Below are 17655 nucleotides of genomic sequence, written 5' to 3'. Positions count from 1 at the left end.
TACTACTAAATTTAAGTAAAAAAAAAAAGAACTTTGCTCTGGACTTCAGTAAAAACGTGGTGTGTTTCCAAACGGGAACACAAGCAGAGGAATTTTTCTTGGCCATTCCACTTCGATTTGAGTGGCTAAGCCGCTCACGGTGCAGGAATTATGTTTATTCTTTACTATTTACAACTATTTTACAATAAATACATGACTTTAATGAGATACTGGAAATAAATAGATAAAGAGCTTTTATCACAAATTATGTATGTGTTTTTATGCCATCGACGTACAGTACTTGTGAAAGGCAGAATAATTAAATGCTCGATCACTAAATGGCAGAAGGTGCATAACTGTCCAGTGTATCGACTTGTGACATTTCTGTTTGGTGGTATGTCGTGAGATTTTTCGCATGTAAAATGTTTTAATACAATTTTACAGACAAGAGGGCAAAATTAAATGGTCAAAATGATCATTTCCATGATTTTCCATGAAAACAATTGTGTGCGGCTCTGTTTTTAACTTGCGTTTGATTAAGTAAAGAGCATAATACGACACTTCTGCTGTTTTATTTGCATGACTTTCTCCAGCTATAACTGTAAACCACATCATTTCTGTAAGCAAGGTCGCCACCCAGTGGCAGCATGTAGCTACTGCAATAAATAACAGAAGTCAAAGGGCAACAGTTAAAGTGCAATTTTCCCTCCTTTCAGAACATCGAAAATTCGAACATGTCGGATCGGCGCTCATCACAGATCCAAATAATGGACATCATCAAGAAAAATCAGAGCAAGTATGAATATATGAGCTGTGGTCACGATTATAAGCACACATTAAACATCTGCGTGCGTGACAAAAATATCATCATACTGTTCTATTCAAAGTTTGGCATAAGACAACAAAAAATCATTCACAACTAATCTGTTTTTTTACAGAGACAATGTTAAAAAAAACAAAAAAAACATTCTGCATACTGTTTGAAGACAAAACAGGGCAAATATGATGTTTGCACACCTTACACATTTATGAAGCCCTGAATCAAAAAATAAAGCAAACATTTCATCAGATGTCAGTGTATCAAACTCATCACAAAAATATTTTAAAAAAAATGTGTGGATTTCATTTGAGTCCAACGGTAGAAATATAGTTGATCATTTGCTCATATAACGCTTGTTCCCAGCTGCCTGTTTACGCGTTAGTAATGGTCGGTACAGTGGCACCCCGACTTAAGAGCTTTTATGGGATACAAGCCGTCACTTGGATGTTTTTGTCTTGAGTTGCGAGCAAGAATGCGAGTTCCAAATTATAGAACGTGTGAACAAGTCCTCAAAAAAGAGGCCAAATCTTGCTTCAAGCTTTTTACAGACACTCCCTGTAGGTTCAGTGTAAAACTAAATATAAAACAAATATAATTACTGTACACATTGTGTATTCAATCCAACCACACAAATGATGTAAGTCGTCTGTCAAAATGCTAACACAATGCCAAAAGCCATAGACAGGCGAAGGAAAGTAGCATCATTCCGTATGTTATAAACCTTGAAGCAAATGATATTTGAAATACAACAGGCAATATGACAATACTTTCAAGCATATATTCTTTATCATCTTCGGCAGCTTATTAAGTCACTGAGTTGTGATCGGCTTCTGAGGTACATCTGTATTATAACGGCCAAGGAATTAAGATGTGAAACTACTTCGGTTTATTTTGTTACATTCCACTTAATTGTGTTCTCATTGTATGTTTTCAGAAAGTACAATAGTGTAGAGTGCTATTTTTATTAAAAAAAAAAAAACCCGCATTACTAACGGTTTGTTGCTGTGGTCCGGAACGAATTAAAATCGTAAGTCAAGGCACCACTGTAGGACAGTCATGTGGTGAAAAGAATACCCCCCACACAGGCACACACACACACACACACACACACACATACTGCATAAACTGATTCGCTACGGATGAGTCTGAGGAGTTTAAGACATACCGAAGAAGCAACTGCGTGAGTCAGATGAGTGACAGTGCCTCTAGTTGAGGTGGAGGAGTTGCTTCATGAATTCGTAGGTGGTGAAGGCCACAGCCTGGGAGGGCACGCAGCGGATGTAGTTGAGCGAGAGGCCTCGGTACAGGCCGTTCTTGACGCCGTACTCTTTGTAGACATAAGACAGGGTCTTGCTCAGGGAGCTGTTCGGGAGCACAAGACATATGAAAAATTTTTACTTGCGAACGAGCAGCTTGAGATACGCTGCGTAATTAGTGTACCTACTGTAGTATCAGTAAGTTGAATGTGTGTTTTTAGGGGTGTGGCCTAGTGAGCGACATCAGAAAAAGGAGTTAGGTTCGTTGATCAGTTCTATGTGTGAGTTGTGGCCGACAGCAGCTCCTTGGGAGTGTTCGCATTTTGTATTTGTGCATTGGACTGTGGTCTGGAGGCACGTGTGATACTTACACACACTTGTGTGCATCAGGAAGGACGGATCCTAGCTGCATCCTTCGTCGTGCCACGTCCAAGGGATACCTGGTGTTGACCCAAAAAAAAATAAAAGATTTAGGTGCCTGTAGGCCACATTGTCAGGTAAAAGTCGTCCAGTCCCGCTTACGATATCGTCTGAGCGATGGCACCGGCGACGCCCCCACACAGCAGGTTGACTTTGGTTTTTAGAACGAGGACGTCAGGGTTGTCTGAGGACGGCCGTCCTAGCGTCTCTGGGAAATGTTTCAAGCCGAGACTTTTCAAGGTCCCGAAGGTGAAGAAGGAGAAACCTGCAGTTTCGGAACACATCATTAAGGGGGAGTAGAACGGAATGCTGTTCGACAACAAAATTCTGCAGATGCATTATTTTGATGATTTTGTTTCTACGCGCATACTCTTCAACCAATTCAAACCATTGCATCATCAAGATATTTTGTTAATTCGGTAGATCTTGTAAACAATTTTTTTTATATTGCCTTAACACCCATTTTGCCCATGATTCCAAATTCCCCTATAAGAAACAAAACTTTTAAAATGAGTGGTAAAACTTATAATATAGAAATTTTACAAATTCATTCCAAATACAGGATTCCTCAATCGATTCAAATGATTCAAACTCCAAAATGTTCAGTATTCAAAAACATTTGCAGCTTGTCCTCAGAATTTAAAATTCCACTTTTATTATTTTTTTCAAAATTAAACATGTATGTCCAGGTATCGACAGACATCCACTGATAAGAGGCATCACCTGCATAAGGCGCCATTCCAATGAGGGTTGGAGTAAGTCCCCGGTAGAAGCCCAAGAATCCTCCCTCCTGTGCCAAAATAAATTTTAAAAAAATGTCTGATAAAAGGTAGTGATAAAAGATTCACAACCATATATTGTGCATGTGTTTTCCAATGGCAGCTCACATTCAGATAGATGGTGTGGAAGGCATTGGCGATTCCAGTGTAGCGATGCTCCCCGGTCACCTGGAAGGCCAGTCTAGCTCGAACCATGTCCAACGGATAGGTGCATATCACCGCTGTCATACCTGACAACACAAGGGTGGGTGCGGCATTTATCAGACGGGAAGGTTTTTTTTATGCACAATAGAACAATAATAATGCAATCATATCACAGCATCAAATGCAGAACAGCATATTCAGGCAGAGGAGAAGGGCACAAGGTGCATTCAAACACCAAGAAAAAGAAAGACTATCAATGAATTAAACCTTATAAAAACAAGTTTCCACTAGATGGCGCCAAAGTAATAATTTTATTGTTGTGACATGAACACAAAAAAACAGTGAGAAACATATTTTCAGCAAATGATGTGTGGTACGTTCCCAAATAAAATCTTGGAGTTGTCAAAGCCAAATCTCGGATATGCAGAAGTTCACTATATGATACTATATTTAGTTACAGCCTCTGGCATAAATCATTGTTCCACACTGCATATAGCAGCATGATTGATTTAAGATCCATACTTTTTGTTGTTGAAGTAGATGATCAATCGCAGCAGTGATCAATTTAGATTTGAGGTAACTATTTGAGGAAATACAGTACATTACACCAACATTTTTTTTTCTGATCTACCTGCCATGGAGCCGGCCATAAGGCGGTGAATATGTCCGGAGATCCCAAGTTGTTTACGAAGAAACTGTTGAGTACATGAAAATGTATGTTGAGGCGCAAATTGTCATTAAAGGCCAAGTGCCTCACATTTTCCTACGTTTTTACTCCACAATAGAAGAAGCATTGTACCTTTTTATAATTGTCGAAGGCCATGAACTGGATTGCGCCATACGGAAATATCCTCACCATCATTGCCCCATTTCCCTTGTACAAGCCACGGAAGCCTTCTTTTTTGGGCACGGCTTTTAGAGTGGAAAACACACCTGCACGGAAAGAGGCCCAATGAAGTTATGATTCGACACCTATTTGGGTGATGCAAAATGAATTAAGTTCTAATTTTTTTTTAGACATTTTACCCAGGTGTTTGTAGTGGGGATTCTGGGCCTGAAGCAGAATCTTTACTCGGTCTAAAGGAGCGATTGTAGTCTTGGCACAGCATCCTGCGACACCTGTGGCAGAGAAACACTAAATGAACTTGGGCCAGAGGCGAGGTACACCCTGCTCTGGTCTCCAGCAATCACAGGGCACATACAGACACTATCCTGAATACAAACTTTTCGGACATAGAGTACAAACATTCCTGTGATAGTAAAAATGTTTGGATTGCGATGGAGGGGACAGAGGGAAGATAGTGAAAACAGGATAGAAGAGTTGAGGGACACGAGAACAATGGGCACAACAGCATTCGTATGAAACAACAACAACATGAATGAAGACAGCATCAACGATAACAGCGGTCCACTGCCCTTTTTGTTTAAAGCAGGAAACATTGAACAAGGAAGGGCGCATGTTTTATCACGGCAGCCCGAGATGACATAGCTCAATAAAAATAATGTGTCAAGCCCTACCTCCAGCGACAAAAGAGCGGAGCCAGTAGTGGTCTCTTCGGGCTGGAGTGCTGTTTAAGGCTGGAGGTCTCGAGACAGTCGCAGCATCGGCCTCCGATGTCATCTTGGATGCTCACAAATCCACCGCAAGCATAGCTACCAAGCAAAAATTAACATGCTGTCTTATCAATATTAATATATTGGTAATAAGCACTGGTATTAGCCAACACTCTTTACGGTCAATTATCAGATAAACCTGATTTTGTCTGTGCGTGTGTTGAGTAAAATCCATTATTATACTATTATATATACACTATAAACATATGAACTACACTGTACTTACGACTTGACATTCTGTAACTACGCCGTCAACAGCAACGTGGAAGGTCGATGGAGCAAATGTTCCCTCAATAAAATTATTTCTCCGTCGCCTTGTTCCTCGACAAGACGCTAGCGAGTGCCAAATATTAGTGTGGCTAACCATTCATGATCTGACTCCCAAACCTGTCAAATAAAAAGCGATATTTGCGTTCGCGGGGTTCGCGTAATACTAAACAAGAGTGCCCTTCGCTCTTGCTTTTCGAGCGCACGCTCATGACGTAACATGACGTCAATTTTGCGCGCCGCAGTGTAATCGTTCTTGCGTTCCAGAAATTGACACCTCAGTCAACAATGCAGCGAGCACTTGTTTTTAATAGAGCAAGACGTAACCCAAAATTGAATTCACAACTGAGCTACAACGACGTTTTCAAGGTTCACGGAATACTAAACAAGGAAAAGAGTGCCCTTCGCGCTGGGTTTTGGAGCGCCTGCTAGTGACGTATAATTTCGTCAATTTAGTGCGCCACAGTGAAGCCGAGTTTCCGCAACAAAATCTGACGCCTCAGTTGAAATGGCAGCGACTGTCTCTGTTTTTAATCGAGCAAGACGTGGCTCAAAATTGAGTTCTGAACATCAAGGCGTCGACGTTGTTCGGGTTGAAGCCTGGGAAGATGAAGAGCAGTGTATCAAGCTGGCGGAGATCCTTGAGCTTCTTTTGGCTGCAGGATATTTTCGGGCCCGCATCAAAGGACTGTCGCCTTTTGATAAGGTGGTTGGCGGAATGACTTGGTGCATCACCACTTGTAACTATGACATTGACGTTGATCTTCTTTTTCAAGAAAACTCAACCATCGGTCAGAAAATAGCGTTGACGGAGAAAATCGTGTCTGTTTTACCAAAAATGAAGTGTCCTCATCACCTGGAGCCTCATCAAATCCAAGGGCTTGATTTCATTCACATTTTTCCAGTGATACAGTGGCTTGTAAAGCGGGCCATTGAGACCAGAGAGCAAATGGGCGACTACGTGAGAGCCTACTCCATATCTCAATTCCAGAAGGCCTACAACCTTCCAGAGGATGAAGAATTCCAACATAGAAGAGGCAAAGCAGTGGGCGCAGTTCGTGATATACTGGAAGTGTACAAACCACAGAGGAAATACAGAAGGCAAAAGGAGGCAGGGGAACTACTGGATGAGGAGTCCAAGGTTCACTCTACCTTGCTGGAATATGGCAGGCAATATGGATTCAGCAAACAAGATAAGTCTGGAGAAAAAACAGCTTCGACGACGAAAGACTCTGTGACACATGTATCAGAGGAAGAAGTTCAGTGGGCAGCAGAAGAGAACCGTATCAAAAGCCTGATGAACACAATGGCCGCCATGGCCAATCTAGAGGGCCAACTGACAGCTAGCGCGGTGGGGTATATTGTGGGACAACAGTCTGAGGAGATCAAACTGATTGCTTCCGAGTATGCTGAGAAGCATGTGGAGGTGTCTGAAGACTCTTCAGAGTGGTATGGCCCGCTTCACCAACACCTCAGAGCTGTTGCCTCTTTGAACAAACGGATGCAGCAAATGACGAGCCGGCGTGCTGATCTCCAAGCCAAACACGCCGAAGTTAAGAAATGCTGCGACGAGGCCAAGGTGAAGCTGATTGAGGTCACAGAGCAGTCAGATACACTGTTAAATGAGGTGATGATTTTGGAGGATATGGAAGGTCAAGCTGACAGCAGCGTGCTTGAGAAGCTGAGGTTTCTGGTCACATCGAATGAAAACTTGAAACTTCAAGAACAGGAGTTCCGTTCCCAATGTAAAGACGAGATGATCCGCCTGCAGCAGAGTATTGAAAGTTTAAGCACAGAATCTGGAGTTGGTACTGAGGAGGAGAAGGAGAGAAACCAACTGATTGACAAACAGCATAATATCGATCGAGAGAAACTACAGAAGGTCCGTCTGCTTATGGCTAGGAGGAATCGTGACATTGCCATTTTGCAGAGAAAGATTGATGAAGTGCCTTGCCGTGCAGAACTCGCACAGTACCAGAAGAGATTCATTGAACTCTATTGCCAAGTGTCTGCAACACACAAAGAGACCAAACAGTTTTTCACCTTGTATAATACATTGGATGACCAGAAAGTTTATCTTGAAAAGGAGGTCAATTTGCTGAATTCCATTCATGACAACTTCCAACAAGCCATGTCATCTTCAGCCGCAAAGGAACAGTTCCTCAGACAGATGGAACAGATAGTGGAGGGAATCGGGCAAAGTCGCATCAAGATGGAGAAGAAGAAGCAGGAGAACAAAATGAGGAGAGATCAGCTGAACGACAAATACCTGGAGCTGCTCGACAACCAGAGGCTTTATTTCCAAACCGTCAAAGACTTTCAAGAGGAATGTCGGAAGAACGAAATGCTGCTGTCCAAGTTGAGAGCAAAAGGAGCATCTTAGTTATGTTGTAGGTAAACCTTGTGTTTATATTAGCATGCAATTTTTTAAAACACTTTAAACTGATAAATTGACATATGTATTCTGATCTCTTTTCCGGTTTCATGGAACATAGTCTAATTTGATTTCAAATTCTGACATTGTATTCTCAATGTCATCTGCTGAATGGAAAAAAATAACTCACTAAACTTTTCAACAATAAAAAATATATATAATACCGGACTATCCACATATAATAATATTAACACTCAATTATGATAATTTTTTATTTAAAAAATATTTCCTGACAATTATGAACACTTACTCTGCTTGGAGAGGGGACGGTGGTGACGATAACCAAAATGTGATGCTGCTTTGCAGAATTTGAACTGATTGACCAGGACGAGATCTGAGCTGGACCACATTCCTGGAGGCGTTGCTATGAAGAATTTTGCATCAACTGATCGGGACGTTTTGGAGGAGGACCCGCTTCTGCGAAGGAATTTTTCTGCAGCGCTTTATCTTATTTAATGCACTCTCACACTATTCTAGTTATTATCGTGTAGCTTCACTTTACGTGTTAAATGTTTTCTGACTGGAAGGGGGATTCACCTTATTTTCTCAAGGTTTCTTCTTTTGTCCCCTTCTTTTTTTGTTTTTCCTTGAATGAACTAACCAAAAATGCTAATAAAACATTCACCTGAAAACCAATAAAAAGATGTTGGCAAATGTTACTATTCCAACTCTCTACGGAGGTGTGTAAGGTGCTGAGCCGCTTTAAGGTGGCTGAATAACTTCAAGTTCTCCAATCAGAGCACAGAAAGAAAATTCACATGCACTGCATTGTTTACCCTGAAGATGGCCCCCACATAGACAGTTTGTGCCCAAATTCAAGATTTAATGAAACGTGCTCTAAAATGTCCAACCAATGACCAGGACATGAAGACAGCATTAGTACATACCAGTTTATAAAGTTCATCAGCTTAAAAAGAAAAAGTTGAGTTGGGGTTGAGTACCCCTTTAATTTATGGTCCATAAATGCAACATTAATCTGAATAATGGGTATGTTTAGACAAGAGGGGCTGCATAGAACATAATATTGTAAACAAAGCTATGGACTTGACTTACTCTTTAAAAAGACGATTATTTTTTTCTCAAAATTATACACATTTTTATCTTAAAATATATGAGGGTGGCAGTTTGGAAAAATATCAAATGTTTTCCTCAAAACCTGTTTTATTCTCATAATATTACAACTTTTTCCTCTTCTCGGAAAAAAGAAATCCTCTAGGAACTAAACACCTCTTTGTCTTAAACCGTTTCCTTCCTTTTTGTAAAATCTGGTAAATGAATTTTTTTTTCTCGAAAATATGCGTTTGTTTATTCGTGTAACATTAAGATGTAACTTAAATTCTTGGTAACACTTTATAATAAGTACACACTAATAAGCATTAGCTAAGCATTTGTAAATACGGAAGTCATCATATAGTTTGTAAATACCTTATTAAAAAGTGTTACCCATCATTATTTTGCAAGGTATCACTTACTTTCCTTTTGTGATATCCAACTAGGCACTTGTACACTAAATGATCTTGCAGTTTTTAATGTGTTGTGAATCTCAGCATTACGTTTGTTTTCGATATCATTTATCTAAATGACAAATGAAAACTTTGAATTATGTCATATTAATAATGTATTTACAAACTGTATGCAGATCATTACGCAAGTCAGAAACATGCTTTATAAAGGATGACTTCAGTATTTACAAATGCTTAGCTGAAGCTTATTAGTGTGTACTTATCATAAAGTGTTTCTTTTTCACACTTGACGAGGACGTGTGGCGGGAAAATGCAATCACACGCGTCCACGCTTCCGATCCGGGCCCCACTGACAGCTGCCATCCGTGTCTGGTTTTCGTGCCTCCCCTCCAACCCGGAGACGTCGAGCTCTTCCGAGGCTGAACCCGAAGAAGGTTGGCGTCTGGCTGGAGGGAACGAGCAGCGCGGAGAGCGAGCGAGCGGGGCTACCCTGGCTGTGACAAGAGGGTTTGACGTTTTGACGACGCGAAACGAGCGAACCGCGCGGCGACGTGGCCACCAGGGGCCCCCCTGCCCGCCCTGCCCGCCCGCCTGTCATGACCGCGTCGGTGTGTGAGCCCAGCAGCCGACCGACTCGCCATCAACAGCGGCGGGCTAAATTTGCCGAGGAGGGGAAACGCATACAAGGTCTCGCTGTCTCCGTGGAGTATTATTAGCACTTCAGACGGCGCAACTGGCTCTCTCTCTGGTATGTCAAGCATTTTCTGCTTAAAAATCGCGTAAATAAACCCACACGAGCGACTGAACCGTGTGAAAGTGGCGTTTGTCTTCGACCCCCTCCCCTCCGCAACTAGGCGCTTTAAACGAGGGCGGTCAAGTGCAAAAAAAAAAAAAAAAAAATTGGAGTAAAAGGCCGACACGCGAGGCGTTTGTAATGTTGTAATAAGCACATTCGACAACCGGATCTGGCCCGGAGCACCACTCGGCAACGTGTTTGCCCTTTAAACTGCCCACGCTAAGGAAGAAGCGCTCGTGTTTGTGTTTAGAACAACTTATTATGCTTATCTATGTTTGGCTCGACATTTTTTACACTAGCTTGTCGCAGGATATAAGCCAGGCGTGGCCAAATTGTAACTACAGATGAGTAAACACACGTTTTGTATGATAGATTTCTTAAAAACTCTTTGTTGTTAATAAAAGTAAAAATATATGTATTATTATTCCCCTGGGACTAGTGCTTAGCACATCCGCCTAACAGTTCTGAAGTTCTGGGTTTGAATTCTGGGGGCAGGCTTCCTGTTCTGAGTTCCAATGTTTTCCCAGTGCTTGAGTGGGTTTTCCCTGGGTGTTGCGACTTCCTCCTACATTCCAACAACATGTCCTGTTTTTCGGTTCATTGAAGAAACCCAAATAAGCGCCCCAGGTAATTGCTAGTGCTTGTCAAATGGCAAGTCTGGCCCTGATTCTTCTCCCCATGTTTTTGACATTCTACTCCTTCCATTATTCTGAATGGATTCAAACACCCAAATACAGTGGTGTCTAGATTTAGGAGTTTAATTCTTTCAGTTACCAAGCTTATAATTGGTAGTGTAGTGGTATATAGACTAACTTATTTGCTCCAGAACGTATTCAGTAGATGTTTTACAATGCTGTGAAAAATGCCGACAGTGGGGTGGTTTCTCTGGAGCCAATTATATTTTATGATAGCCTTTTTTGCTTGCTGCCAGCAATAACTTTAAAAAATTTGAGCTCAATCTTTCTGGGCCATTTCCGGGTTGGAGTCTTGTGAATGATGTACAGATTTTAAAACATGAAATTGGATGAAGCTTGGTTCTTGGATGTTTTTGTGTTTTTATTACCCTGGTTACCTGTTTCATTCTGTCTTTGTAGGTCATGCACCACCGGCTTCCACAGCCAAATCAATATAATCGAGGTAGATTTTAGACCAAATCTTGATCCGAATCTGGCTCCCATGCTGGCTGTAAAAAACCCTCCCCTCCATATCCTCAGCCATGCCAGCCACCACCAAATCCGCCAGGAGACAAACCCCTGCTCAGAGAAAAAATGTCCAGAAATTTGTTGGCTCCAAACGGAAAACGAGCAACTCAAATAAAGGCAGGGGCCGAGTGTCGGAGCGCCTCCAGAAAGTTACGACTGCCCACACAAGTTCGAGTGCCAAGCCTCAAGCGCGGACGGGCCGTAGCCCCCGAGGACGAGGGATCGGTAGCCGCTCGTCAGGTGAGGGCAATGCATCCCCTGGTAGAGTTAACCATGCCATAAGTGTGACAGGATCTGCGAGACTTCGAGGGTTGAGCAAGGTGCTTGACCACAATAGTGAGTTAAACGACACACTATGGCGGAGAAAGTCCCCGCGAGGGGCACAGCTGTCAGCTGATTCCTTCTTGCCACCCAAACCGTGCCGAGGTGCGAGGAAGACCAGGGGAGGAGCTTACTCCAGAAACCAGAAGTCAAGCAACAACCTGACTACTGATGAGGACCGTGAGAAAGTAGACCCCGAACAACTTCTGCCGGTTTCTTTGAAAACTGATTTTCAAGGCCCTGCGCATGTCAAAGATGCTAAAGAGGGCAGCCCTCTCAAAGCAGACTCACCACCGTGCAATGACACCCTGGAGGAATGTGTGCCGCGAGACAACCATACAAGCAAAATCGGTGAGGCTGTGGCCGACGGCCCTGCGAGTGAAGACCTGCAAACGGAGTTCTGTGACAATGCAAGTCAAGATAGCCCCAGCGAACTAGCCGCGTCGAGGATCACCTGTCCTGTTTCTCAAGGACTGCAAACATCTTTCACAGAAAACAAACTCATTCGTGTCAAAGATGACATCGATGTGATCTTGGCAGAGACGAGGACGGACAACGCGGTCAATACCGAGATAACTCCGGACATCCCGGCAGAGAAAACATCTGACAGTTTGGTTGAGGTCAAGCAAAAGACGGCGGATGTTGCCGAAGAGCTGGCTGATGTTGAGGGACAATCAAACCCGAGCAATCCTGCTGAGTCCCTCCTCAGTACTTCAGTTCTTTCACAACCTCCAAGTAGACCTCAGTCCGTCGAGGGACTGCCCGAACAGTCGCTTGACAAGGTGCTAACTGTCCCAAACGCAGCTACCTCAAATCCCACCAAAGCCCCCGACGCCTTGGAGTCATCCCAACCAGAGGTTCCGAGGGAGGACGGGACAGACAGGCAAACTATCCTTCAAGGTGCTAAACCTCCAGTCCCGATTTCCTCTGCTGTACCAGAGACCTCTATCTCACTACATACCGACGTCGTAGCAAGGAGTACCCCAGTTATTATCCGTAGTGACTCCCTGAAAGCAAGAAGCTTCTGGGAGCGGCTACAAAGTCTGGAGAACCCTCCTCTTCCTGCTCCGCAAGCCAAAGATAGAAAGCCCTCTCCAGAACTGCTGGACCAGAACAGTCCGGTTGAGACTCCAGCTGAGTGTCATCCAGTCCTTAAGGAGGACAGGGCTGTAGTAGTCGCCGCGCCCGAGCTAGACCTGCCGCCAAAGATCTCGACCCCTTCTCTGGACGGCAGCTCGACCTTCTCCTGCAGCTCTGAGAGTACGCGCTCGTCCTTCTCCTTGGAAACAGAGTCAGAGTCGGGCTACGGCGAATCTTCGGTTCCGCCGATCTCCTTGGGGTGCGAGGGGGGACGGCACCCGCCCGCCTGGAAACAACAGCAACGCAAGGAGAGGCGAAAGCGCAGCAGGTGCGGGAAGTGCGAGCCGTGCCTGAGGACCATCAGCTGCGGCCGGTGCAGCTGCTGCCTCAACCGCAGCACCGGCCATCAAATCTGTAAGCTGAGGAAGTGTGTGGAACTGAAGAGGAGGAGGCCATCCAATCCGCTCCTTCTCCCTGCTGCACAGGTCAGTCTTTTTTTTTTTTAAGTCCTTTCCGGTGTTGCCTTGATTAAAAACTAAATGTTTTAGTCTTACACGGAGAGTCTCTAGATGTGGTGCAACATTCCTGTGAAATATTTGGGTGGTGGGAATACACAAATTGAATTTGCTGGATGATGCCTTCTTTGTTTTCATGACCGTCAGCCGCTTAGCACGTGGTTGGAGTAATGCTCCTGTTATGTGTGTGTTTGTGTGTGTTCGAGACCTCATCTATGAACTCCGTGTTTGCCGCTCTTTGGAATCTTTAAATATGGGGCCAGCATTTCCAATTGTTTTGATGAAACTAGTTTAAGTCTAGGTATCTCGTTGCCTTAGTGCCTCATGTTTAGCACGATTGCCTCATAGTTCTGCGGATTCTGGGTTCAGATCTCGGTCCTGGCATTCTTGTGAGGGGTTTCTTCCCACATTCCAACGACCTGGATGGTGAGCTCATTCAAGATGAAGTGTTTGAATGAAAGTGGCAATGTTTTTTTGTCTGAATGTGCGCAACGATTGGCTGGCGACCTGTCCATGGTTAGTCTGCCTCTGATCCAGTCAGCTGGGATGGATTTCAGTTTAACTGGTACCCCAATGAGGATACCTGGTCATGGGGACACCAACGAGACTCAATAAGAATTTAGCTTGTTTTCTTTCAATGATTTTGTGTGGCCCACGGAATACGTTAAAAAAATGCCAGAGCTGCCATTTGAACCCAGAAATTCAAAACTATGAATCAGTCCTGCTAGCCACTAAACCACCATGCTGACTTTCTTTCATCAATGTTTCCAAAAGCATACGTAATTTGTCGCGCATCTTCTAAACACAACATGGAGGTTAAACTCGAATGTTGCTCCGTGTTCATCATGTGTCACACAGCAGCTGTTTGCTAATGCGGCTAATGGGTCAAAATTGTGTTACGCGTTAACTTGTTTGGGGGGCTGTTCTCGTTACCTAGGGGCCAGCGGCTTTGTGCCAAGTCTTTATTTTGACAAGCGGCAATTTGTGGCCCGGCAGAAATGTCCTCATTCATTGGTATGGCTTCTCTGAGCCACGAGTATACCATGTGCGTCGCACAATGGTGTCCATGCGGCTGGGGGGAGGGAGAAACTGAGAGCGAGGGTCCATGTGGCTCTCTGTGTGTGTGTGTGTGTGTGTGTGTACACATGAGTGCATTGACTGAGTTGCCATCCCTGTCAGAGGCATAGGCAGATTAGGAATGACTGTTATATAACACCTGCAGAATCACTCAGTGGAGACCTTTGTGCGCCATTGCCGAGCTGAGGCGGCAACACGGAGACCAGAGTCTGCAAACGTATTATTAAGCGCGTCCCAAATGTGGGTCAGTGTGGGCTTGTGTGGCTTTAAGGCTCACTGGGGTTTGTTTATCTACATACACACACACGCACACACCCGTGCATGCTGGCTGGTTGAATGTAAACACCCTGTCCGAATTCCTCTCGTTCATAGCCAACTGGTTCCTCCATTCCGCTGAAATGACATGATGTCGGCCTTCATATCGACGGTTTTGATACGTTTCTTCAAGGAAATAGTATCATCAAGATTATTCATTTTGCTGGTGGTGCAGTGGTACAATATCTAGTTGTTAGATTTTAGCCATCGTAATTGTCAAGTGTAGCTGAGCTGAAGCCGAAACTGGAGAACTCAGAGAAAAATCATGCTAGCACAGGCAAAACACGCCAGAATTGAGCTTCAAACCTTAAACCTGTGAACTGTGAGGCACATGCGCTCACCACTTTTACGTTTGTTGTCTAAAGACTATATTGGGAACAGGGTCCTACCCTTGCCTCAAAGCTGCGAATACCTAACGCCCCACTCAACGGTGTTTGTAATTGCGTAGAGATGCCAAAAGGTGGCGGCAAAGCACTTAAAACGGAGATGCTAATAAAGCACCAACATCATGCATCGAGCATGTACACAACCATAAACCCATGTTACATACACAACGGTAGCCCGTGGTTATAATTAACTATTACAAACAAGCCACTTTCACGTGAGGCTCAAAAGTCTTCAATCAAAATAAAATGCCAAAAATTGGGGCACAAATATATACATAACTTCATACTGTGATATTTCCATTCATGATTTGTACGGGTGCCCAACGAGTCCTGGACGGGAGTACAACCGCATACACCATGTGGAAATAAGTAGCAATACTGTATGTCGATGGTGGCCAGTCTTGCTGATCAAGCTCACACACCCTTCCTGACAAACGTCTCTTCCACAGGATTGTGAAAAAGGGCACAGGCCAAGAGGAGCAGCTCGTGTAGTGGCTTGCCTAGAGCTGTTCCTGTTTTCCGCAACACAGCGAGCTCTGACGCCTGCTGTGGTTTGTTTTGGTCCCGTATAATAATAATAATAATAATAGTAATAATAATAATAATAATAATAATAATAATAATAATAATTAATAATAATATTTAATAATAATAATAATAGAAGGATGATTGAAAGGGCTGAAAGTACACTCAGAACAATTTGGCCAACAAAAGGCTTCTCTGGTTTGCACGAGCAGTGTTTTAGTGGAGGTTTCCCTTTTTTTTAAAAAAAAAAAAAAAGGTCTGGCTTCACTCAGGCTTGCTTGATGACTCCCTCATGGCCTCGCCTTACGGTGGGCAGTTGAGAGAATGCTGGGCCCTGACCCTTAAGGCACACACACACGCACACACACATGCACATTAGCAGCACACGCTACATGCTGCCTTTCATAGTGCAAAATCCCCCTTCAGTGAAGCAGTCCTTACACGGACGGGGCAGCACAGTGAGTGAGTGGTTAGCATGTCTGTTTCACAGTTGGGAGGTTTAGGGTTTTATTCTTGGCTTCTGGACTTCCTGTACGTTCTGAGTAAGGGTTAACTTGCATGCCATGGTCTTTGAAGACACTAAAGTGTCCAGAAGTGTGAATTAGAGGTTGTTATGTTTTCTGTTATTGGCTGGCAGCTAGCCCATGGTGTACCGTCTCGTCTTTAGTCACTTGGGGTGGCGGTCACCTTAATGAGGACAGGTGGTATTCATAACAGGTAGCCTCCTTTTTTTTTTATGGCTGATCAATAGACGGTTTATATCAGTAATATCCCCCTCTCCTGCTAAACGATACACAGAGCCATCATCTGCTTCGAATCGAAAGGGAAGTGGCCAATTTTGCAATCATTTCAACCTTTTCATTCAGCCAAAAGTGCCTCGTTGGATTCATGCACAAAAAAACGGAGAAAAAAACCCCCAAACATTTTTGATTGATTGATTTTTGACTGTTGCTTCGGTTATTCAAATTTTGAATTGGACCAATACCAGGTGCTTACTGTCAGCCGCTCAGGAACGCTAGCTGCTGAATCAGTGTGCCTGGTGCCTGAAGTGACACAAAATACACAAAAATGAAAATATTCCAAAAATGTCATTCTTTTGTACAGGTGCAGTTTGAACAGTTTCAAGCTCCCCCTTGAGCACTGCTTCCACTGACCTATTAAAAAAAAAAATCACATTTATGACAAGTAGAATTTCAAGATTCCCACCACTTTCCCCGATGTAACACACAAACAGGAAAATCTAGAACCCATTTTAGTCGAAAAAGTAACAAGCAAAGTATTTGTTCCTTACTTGCCACCACTGTCTGCAAGACCACACGTCATCCGGCCGTATTTGGCAGCACGAGCATCCCCTGCAAAGCTCGCCGCAACCTGCTTTCGCCAACAACTAGCTCAGCCCAGCTCATTAATCTCTCACACATCATCCCATCCCACTTTTTTAAAACATTTTTTTTTTTACTGCAGCGTTGCGTTTGCCAGACGAGTAGTATCCCAGCTGAGATAACACGTGTATCATGAAAACACTTGCACATCCCCCAGAGAGAGAGAGAGCGACGGAGAGCAACGGCGCTTTGGGGGATGTGCACTTGTAACGCTGTTTGCTTTAGCGCTATTAGACGTCATTAAATCTGTGCATGTGTGTGCATCTATGGAAAGCTGTTTAAGCCTTTAGCCATCTCATTGATATCCATCCTAAGGTCCATTGGCGAGTATGCCGACTCTTTGTCGTCACCAGTAAGACATTTCAGCGTACTAGTAGAACTGATGACGGTCTTATTAGTCACGTTTTCACACTACTACTTTCCACAACACTATGCCAGTAATGAGATTGTACTCGTTAATATCTAGCGCCTCACTAGTGTGCTTATTAGAGCTGCCACCAACAATTATGTTAATAATCGATTAATCGGGCTATTACTTTGTCGATTAATCGATAAATCTTTTTTTTTTTTTAAGTTTTAATATCCATCCTTTTATTAAAAAATGCAAAAATCTCAAACTGACAGCAGAAAATGCACAAACAAATTCGTCAAGATTCAGTTACTGTTTGGTCTACATGCCAGGAAATAGGACAAAATGTTGAGCATTGTTTTCCAAAGTGAAAGCAGATGTTTGCAAATGTTTTATTTTCATTCAACACAAATATGTCTGCTTTTGTGGAGAACTTGAGAAATCTGAGAATATTTACTGGTGAGCAAGCAGCTCTCAGAATTATGGATCAGTTATCAAAATAATTATTGACTAATTTGACCATCAAATAGT

The 17655-nt window shown here is 43.3% G+C and overlaps 3 protein-coding genes across 4 annotated transcripts in view; 2 read left to right on the top strand and 1 right to left on the bottom strand.

Moving 5' to 3' along the window:
• Nucleotides 1-1658: 1658 nt before the first annotated feature.
• slc25a16 (solute carrier family 25 member 16) lies at nucleotides 1659-5495 on the bottom strand. The gene is made up of 10 exons (XM_088305402.1): nucleotides 5239-5495; nucleotides 4917-5051; nucleotides 4425-4517; nucleotides 4198-4331; nucleotides 4030-4093; nucleotides 3363-3484; nucleotides 3199-3265; nucleotides 2578-2740; nucleotides 2427-2495; nucleotides 1659-2161 (listed from the first exon to the last, which is right to left on the bottom strand). The coding sequence occupies exons 2-10, from the start codon at nucleotides 5017-5019 to the stop codon at nucleotides 2005-2007; spliced, it is 972 nt and encodes a 323-aa protein (XP_088161528.1). The 5' UTR covers nucleotides 5020-5051; nucleotides 5239-5495; the 3' UTR covers nucleotides 1659-2004.
• A 5-nt stretch (nucleotides 5496-5500) lies between these two features.
• Nucleotides 5501-8472, top strand: ccdc93 (CCC complex scaffolding subunit CCDC93). 2 transcript variants are annotated; one of them, XM_088305401.1, is made up of 2 exons: nucleotides 5501-7673; nucleotides 8020-8472. In XM_088305401.1, the coding sequence occupies exon 1, from the start codon at nucleotides 5788-5790 to the stop codon at nucleotides 7660-7662; it is 1875 nt and encodes a 624-aa protein (XP_088161527.1). In that variant the 5' UTR covers nucleotides 5501-5787; the 3' UTR covers nucleotides 7663-7673; nucleotides 8020-8472. The 2 variants fall into 2 exon arrangements, with proteins under 2 accessions (XP_088161527.1, XP_088161526.1); XM_088305400.1 differs by having other exon boundaries at nucleotides 5502-7669.
• Nucleotides 8473-9559: 1087 nt separating this feature from the next.
• The window catches only part of tet1 (tet methylcytosine dioxygenase 1), a 31328-nt gene continuing 23232 nt past the window's right edge, over nucleotides 9560-17655 (top strand). The window contains exons 1-2 of the mRNA XM_088304954.1: nucleotides 9560-9924; nucleotides 11067-13060. Coding sequence (XP_088161080.1) covers nucleotides 11189-13060 — 1872 coding nt within the window. The 5' untranslated portion in view covers nucleotides 9560-9924; nucleotides 11067-11188. The remainder of the gene's footprint in view (nucleotides 9925-11066; nucleotides 13061-17655) is intronic.

Source organism: Idiotropiscis lumnitzeri, chromosome 9 (genome assembly GCF_059441095.1).
Source record: "Idiotropiscis lumnitzeri isolate Australia: NSW breed Sydney's pygmy pipehorse chromosome 9, RoL_Ilum_1.0, whole genome shotgun sequence".
In the NCBI taxonomy this organism is placed as follows: domain Eukaryota; kingdom Metazoa; phylum Chordata; class Actinopteri; order Syngnathiformes; family Syngnathidae; genus Idiotropiscis; species Idiotropiscis lumnitzeri.
This window is presented reverse-complemented; position numbering and strand designations above follow the sequence as displayed.